At 39.8% G+C, this 6,483-nt stretch overlaps 1 protein-coding gene across 1 annotated transcript in view; it reads left to right on the top strand.

Annotated features, from left to right (window-relative positions):
• Positions 1-6,483, top strand: part of samsn1b (SAM domain, SH3 domain and nuclear localisation signals 1b) — a 38,881-nt gene that overhangs the window by 8,889 nt on the left and 23,509 nt on the right. The window contains exons 7-8 of the mRNA XM_017439045.3: positions 3,193-3,316; positions 4,214-4,620. Coding sequence (XP_017294534.1) covers positions 3,193-3,316; positions 4,214-4,620 — 531 coding nt within the window. The remainder of the gene's footprint in view (positions 1-3,192; positions 3,317-4,213; positions 4,621-6,483) is intronic.

Below are 6,483 nucleotides of genomic sequence, written 5' to 3'. Positions count from 1 at the left end.
CAGCTAGAGGACCGGACTGACGTTTCCTTCTGTGCAGTCCCGTTCTGTTTAGGATCCTGGTCAGAGTATGCATACTATTTATGATTTTAACCACAGTGCAAAGCAGCATCCGTATCCGTGTAGGCCAAACATGAAGGGAAACCTGACCAATTCCTGTTAGCCACTGTACTAGCCTAGCATAATACTGCCACTTCCTGGACATAAAATTATCACGTTTTAACAAGATACGCATCACGTTTAAACAAGATAATTATCACGTTTTAACAATATACGTATCACGTTTAAACAAGATAATTATCATGTTTTAACAAGATACGTATCACGTTTAAACAAGATAATTATCACGTTTTAACAAAATAAATATCACATTTTAACAAGATAAGTATCACGTTTAAACAAGATACGTATCACGTTTTAACGTGATAGCGTTCAAAAAATTTTTTTTCCTGCGTGATAGCAATGCGCTTCCGTACTGTCCACCTAAATCTTTAATCTCTATTATAGATTCCAAATATTTCTGCTCCATGTTCTTTAAGTAAGTAAAGTAAGTAAAAATTTATTTGTATAGCACATTTCAGCAGCAAGGCATTCAAAGTGCTTGACATAATAAAAACATCAATAGAATCATTACAATAATCAAAAACATCATTACAATCATCAAAAAAATAAAAAATAAATCATAAAAATCATTGCGCAGATACACTTGATAATCATGAGGAGATGGTCAATATGTAATATGATATTTTGTTTAGAGCAGCTTTTCACCTGAATTTGTTTTTGGACTACTAATCAAAGGCAGCTCTAAACATGTGAGTTTTCAGCCTTGATTTAAAGGAATTTAGTGTTTCGGCTGTTTTGCAGTTTTCCGGGAGTTTGTTCCAGATTGATGGTGCATAGAAACTGAAAAGCTGCTTCTTCATGTTTGGTTCTGGTTCTGGGGATACAAAGTAGACCAGAACCAGAAGACCTGAGTGTTCCGGAGGGTTGATACGACGATAGTAAGTCTTTAATGTATCGTGGTGCTAGACCGTTCAGTGATTTATAAACTAATAGAAGTATTTTAAAGTCTATTCTCTGCGCTACAGAGAGCCAGTGTAGGGACTTTAAAACTGGGGTGATGTGCTCTATTTTTCTGGTCTTAGTGAGAACATGAGCAGCAGCATTTTGGATCAGCTGCAGCTGTCTGATTGATTTTTTTTGGCAGACCTGTGAAGACACTGTTGCAGTAATCGAGATGACTAAAGATGAACGCGTGCATAATTTTCTCTAGGTCTTGTTGTGACATTAGTCCTTTAATTCTGGAAATGTTCTTCAGGTGGTAGAAAGCCGACTTTGTAGCTGTTTTTATGTGTCCCTTAAGGTTCAGGTCTGAGTCCATTACTACACCAAGGTTTTGGGCCTGATCACTAGTTTTTAGCTGTAATACCTGAAGCTGCGCGCTGACTCATGATCGTTCCTCTTTAGGTCCAAAGATAATAATTTCAGTCTTGTTTCTGTTCAGCTAGAGAAAGTTTTGGCACATCCACACATTGATTTGTTCTAAGCATCTGTTCAGTGCTAGGATAGGTTTAGAGTCACCTGGTGACATTGTAATATAGAGCTGTGTATCATCTGCATAGTTGGTATGGTAACTAATGTTATTACTTGTTATAATCTGGGCTAGTGGGAGTATGTAGATATTAAATAGAAGGGGTCCCAGGATTGAACCTTGGGGTACTCCGCATGTGACTTCTGTTCGCTCTGAAGAGAAGTTGCCTATTGATACAAAGAAGTTCCTGTTGTTTAGGTAGGATTTGAACCAGCTGAGTGCTGTGTCTGAGAGTCCGACCCAGCTCTCCAGTCGCTTTAATAATATATTATGGTCAGCAGTGTCAAATGCTGCGCTAAGGTCCAGTAGAACCAGCACTGTGGTTCTTTCACAGTCTGTATATATGTGGACATCATTGAGCACGGAAGCGGGACTGAAAGATATCAAAGCGGTTGGTCGTTGTTAAGAAGCTATTTAACTGTTGAAATACAGCATTTTCAATAATTTTGCTGATGAATGGAAGGTTAGAGATTGGCCTATAATTCTACAATAGGGATTTATCCAGATTGTTCTTTTTTTTAACAGCTGTTTTTAGAGCCTGCGGGAAAACACCTGATGAGAGAGATGAGTTTACTATTTGAATCAAGTCAGATGCAATGACAGGAAGAACTTTCTTCAAGAAGGTTGTAGGAAGGATATTAAGACAGCAGGAGGATGAGCTTAATTGATTTATAATTTCTTCTAAGTTTTTATGAGTGAGTTGGTGAAATACAGCCATTTTCTCTGCATTTGATATGTTTGGTATCGTGGCATCAGGATTGAGTTTGGTGTGGATGAGCAGATTAACCTTCTATTATTTGTAATTTTCTCTGTGAAAAAGTTGGCAAACTCATTGCAGGCCCTGGTAGAGTGAAGTTCAGGTGGTAAAATCACAGAAGGGTTTGTCAACCTGTCAACTGTGGCAAACAGAGCACGAGCGTTGTTGATGTTTTTGTTTATGCTTTTCGAAAAAAAATGTCTCCCTTGCATGTTTTAGTGAAGAGTGATAACTTTGCAGCCTTTCTTTGTAGATTTCATAAAAAACATGAAGTCGAGTTTTATGCTATTTATGTTCAGCCCTTCGAGAGAGGGTTTTCTCATTTCTCACAAGTAAAATACTTCTATTAGTTTATAAATCACTGTACGATCTAGCACCACACTACATTAAAGACTTCGTCGTATCAACCCTCCAGATTATTATACTGTTTGCTGGATTTTTATTTTAATTGTTTATATTGTAAAGAATGAGGGGATGTTACCATGGAACACAAGCCTCTCAGCAACTTTATCCTGTCTCATTCATATATAGTGAAACATGATATGTTAGTGCCTGAATAAAAGGAGACGTGTTTATCAAAAAGGACAATTTTGTATAACCCCAATTCCGAAAAAGTTATGTAAAATGACGTTATGTAAATCAAAAAAGAATGCAATAATTTACAAATCTTATTAACCCATATTTTATTCACAATTGAACATAAAAAAACATGTCAAATGTTTAAACTAAAAAACTTAACCATTTAAAAAGGATGTTTTCTATTTCTCTGTTTTTTAATAGCTACATTTGACAAATTAGTTTTAGGCATGTCGACAGTGCCCTGAATACATCCACGGTTTGTTTGTAGAGTGATGAAACCGCAGCTGAGTCCATACAAACCACAGGAAGACTAAAGAAGTTACAGAAGTTGGTGCACATTAAGAAGGGACATCAGAGTGATGGTGCGAATGTAGCAAGCACAACGAACAACTGTGAGTTACTGTGGGTGGGATTTTCCTATGTGTATAAAGGGATAGTCTGGTCATTTCTGAAGTTATATTCTGTCAAATGGCGGCACAGTGGTACAGTTGTTAGAGTTGTCATTTCACAGCATGAAGGTTGCAGGATTGCCTCCCACCTTGAGTTTGCATGTTCTCAAGGTACTCTGGTTTCCTCCGACTGACAAAAAACATGCATGTTAGGTCCATTGGTGACTCTAAATTGTCCCTAGGTGTAGGTGGAGTGAGAGTGTGAATGGTTGTTTATCCTATTTGTCTCTATATGTCCCTGTGATGGACTTCCTACCTGTCCAGGGGGTACCCTGCCTCTCTCACACTGTCTGATGGAGATAAGTACCAGCTGCCCGCAATCCAGAATGGATAAGTGGGTAAAGATGGATGGATGGATTGATGGATGGATGTCAAATTATCAGTAGTTGGTACCTTATCAGCTGTGACATCAGTGACATTATTATTTGAGTCTTTAAGACAAGTTTCATGCTCCACTGGGACTGACAGTATGACAGCCTGTTAGCAAATTGGGAGGGTGCATAGTCAGGACTTTTGTATTGAGGATATAGCCCACATTCCTAGGGTGCCAACTCTGGCACCAAAAACACAACATGGCAGCTCCCAAAATCCAGACATTTAGGCTTCCAAAAGAAGGCAGGTATGCTTCATCCATCTTTATTATTGTTAAGGCTCAGAACATGGCCATCATTTGGTGAGCCATTAGCCTATCCTGGATGAAGACTTTTGCATCTTTCTCCATTCTCCATGCTCTGTGATTTATGTCACTGCTGCAAAAGTACTAACTGTTGACAACATGTCAAAAATGACCACACTATCCATTCAAGTGGGTAATAACACAAGCACTCTGCTCATTTTCAGATTGTTTGGCAGAAGTTGTAAGAAACAACAACAAGGTGTTGACCTGCATCGGCCTGGGCAAGAGGACAGAGATGAGCTCTTTAAAAACTACACAATTGTCCCAACAGCCGCTTCAACCAAACACCGGGGATCTCCATGGAGATTCAGTGGAGGATGGAATGTGGAGCCCAATGCCAGGTCATCTTTTGAAGCCATCCGACTGTCCACAGGCCTGGCCTCCATTCTACCACACCTGCCAGCAACCTTCACACAATATGTGGTCCTGTAGTGGCAGCTTGTCTCTGCCTCGGAACTCGGACTGGGATCGTTTTGAGACTCAGATATGGGAACTAGACAGCAAACAGCCAGACCTGTCTCTGCCACAGATGATCCGCTCCATCACTGATCTGCACCTCCCACAAAACACAGTAAGATTTACCTTTAACCTTTGTATTTAGAACCTTTAACCATCTGGTATTTTCAGTGCAGGCTTCACAAAATGCTGCATGTTAATGTATTAGTGTAGGCAAAAGGACGATAATCTTTTTTGCTCATGTCTGTGTGCATGTAGGTTTGTTTTGCTTTTGCAAAATATATCATGAATCAGTGAACGGATTTTAATGAAATTTTCAGAAAGTAATCACTGGAAGTACATCTACAAAGGATTAACTTTTGGAGTCAACCCCATTCAACATGGCTGCCACAGCTAAGTTATCTTCTTAAAGCCACTTATTGCAAACTATGAAATCAAATCTAAAAAAAGGTTATCCTGAACTATATCAAATGGTGCAGTTAGAAAGAGTAGTTTATATTGATTTCCAACTCTGAAATATGGGTCTACAGAACTCGACTGAATCTGCAGAAAACCATGTGGAAGCTTCAGTCACATGGCTTATCTGCAATAGGCTGGCTGTAGTCTGTGTAGGTAAACAAACAGGGCAAAATCTGACAAGCATGGATCCTCAGAAAAGACATTTAGTTGGAAATATAAAAGTGAATCTTCTAAAAGTGAAAGAACAGAGCATGACTGAGTAAGACAACTGTCAAGAATAAATACTGGGGATCAACCAGGGAGGTGGAGCATCATAATGACAGAGCTAAACATTCAAACACAAATGACTTTTGTAAAACTTGTTTTAGATTGGTTAGTTTACTGTTTCAACCTAACATGTTTTTTAATCTGCATACTTTACTCAACAAATCTGAGAGTAAACCAATGCATTAAAACTGTCAGACTTCTCCATACCAAACAAAACTTCCATAGACGTCGCCATTGTTGACCTATTTTCAGTCACCCGGATTGTTTCAAGAGGTAAACAAACGCATGTCGTAGCTGACGGCCATTCACAAATTTTCCTTACAATTCTTTTATTTAGGCATACTTTAACTGTCAATGTGAGAAAAATATTGTGTGGACTTACTTTATGAATTGATTTTTGATTGATTTTTGCAACGAGTAGCTTTAGATGCAAAAATAGCTGTAACTCAGCCAATTTTACAACCTTTGAACTAAAATCTGGTGAGGTAGTAGCTGAGCATCATCCGCAACACAGACTGAATTCTACACATTGTGCAACATATTTGCTTAAAACTTTGACATTATCTGTTGGTTTTAATGTTGTTTTTCTGTTAGGAAAATAAGTCACGTACCACTGGACAAATTAAACTCTCAGAAAGTACTCATCTGATGTACATCTATAACTGATTAACTTTTGGAGTCATCTGAATTCAAAATGCTTTCCCCTCCTGAGACACCGTATGGTGGACCAGAATTGCCTCGAAGCCATACAGAAGTCTTTTTCCATGGCCTCTTCAAACTCCTCCCATGCCCGAGTTTTTGCCTCAGCGACCACCCGAGTCGCATGCCTCTTGGACTGCCGGTACCTGTCAGCTGTTTCCGGAGTCCGTCGGATAGTCGAACCTCGGATTCAGGAAGAGCAGTGTGGTTTTTGTCCTTGTCGTGGAACACTGGATCAGCTCTATACCCTCAGCAGGGTCCTTGAGGGTGCATGGGAGTTCGCCCAACCAGTCTACATGTGTTTTGTGGACTTGGAGAAGGCGTTCGACCGTGTCCCTCGGGGAGTCTTGTGGGGGTACTCCGGGAGTATGGGGTACCAGGCCCTTTGATATGGGCTGTTAGGTCCCTATATGACTGGTGTCAGAGCTTGGTCCACATTGCCGGCAGTAAGTCGGACTCGTTTCCGGTGAGAGTTGGACTGCACCAAGGTTGCCCTTTGTCACCGATTCTGTTCATAACGTTTATGGACAGAATTTCTAGGCGCAGCCAAGGT

Source organism: Kryptolebias marmoratus, linkage group LG13 (genome assembly GCF_001649575.2).
Source record: "Kryptolebias marmoratus isolate JLee-2015 linkage group LG13, ASM164957v2, whole genome shotgun sequence".
Classification (NCBI taxonomy): domain Eukaryota; kingdom Metazoa; phylum Chordata; class Actinopteri; order Cyprinodontiformes; family Rivulidae; genus Kryptolebias; species Kryptolebias marmoratus.
This window is presented reverse-complemented; position numbering and strand designations above follow the sequence as displayed.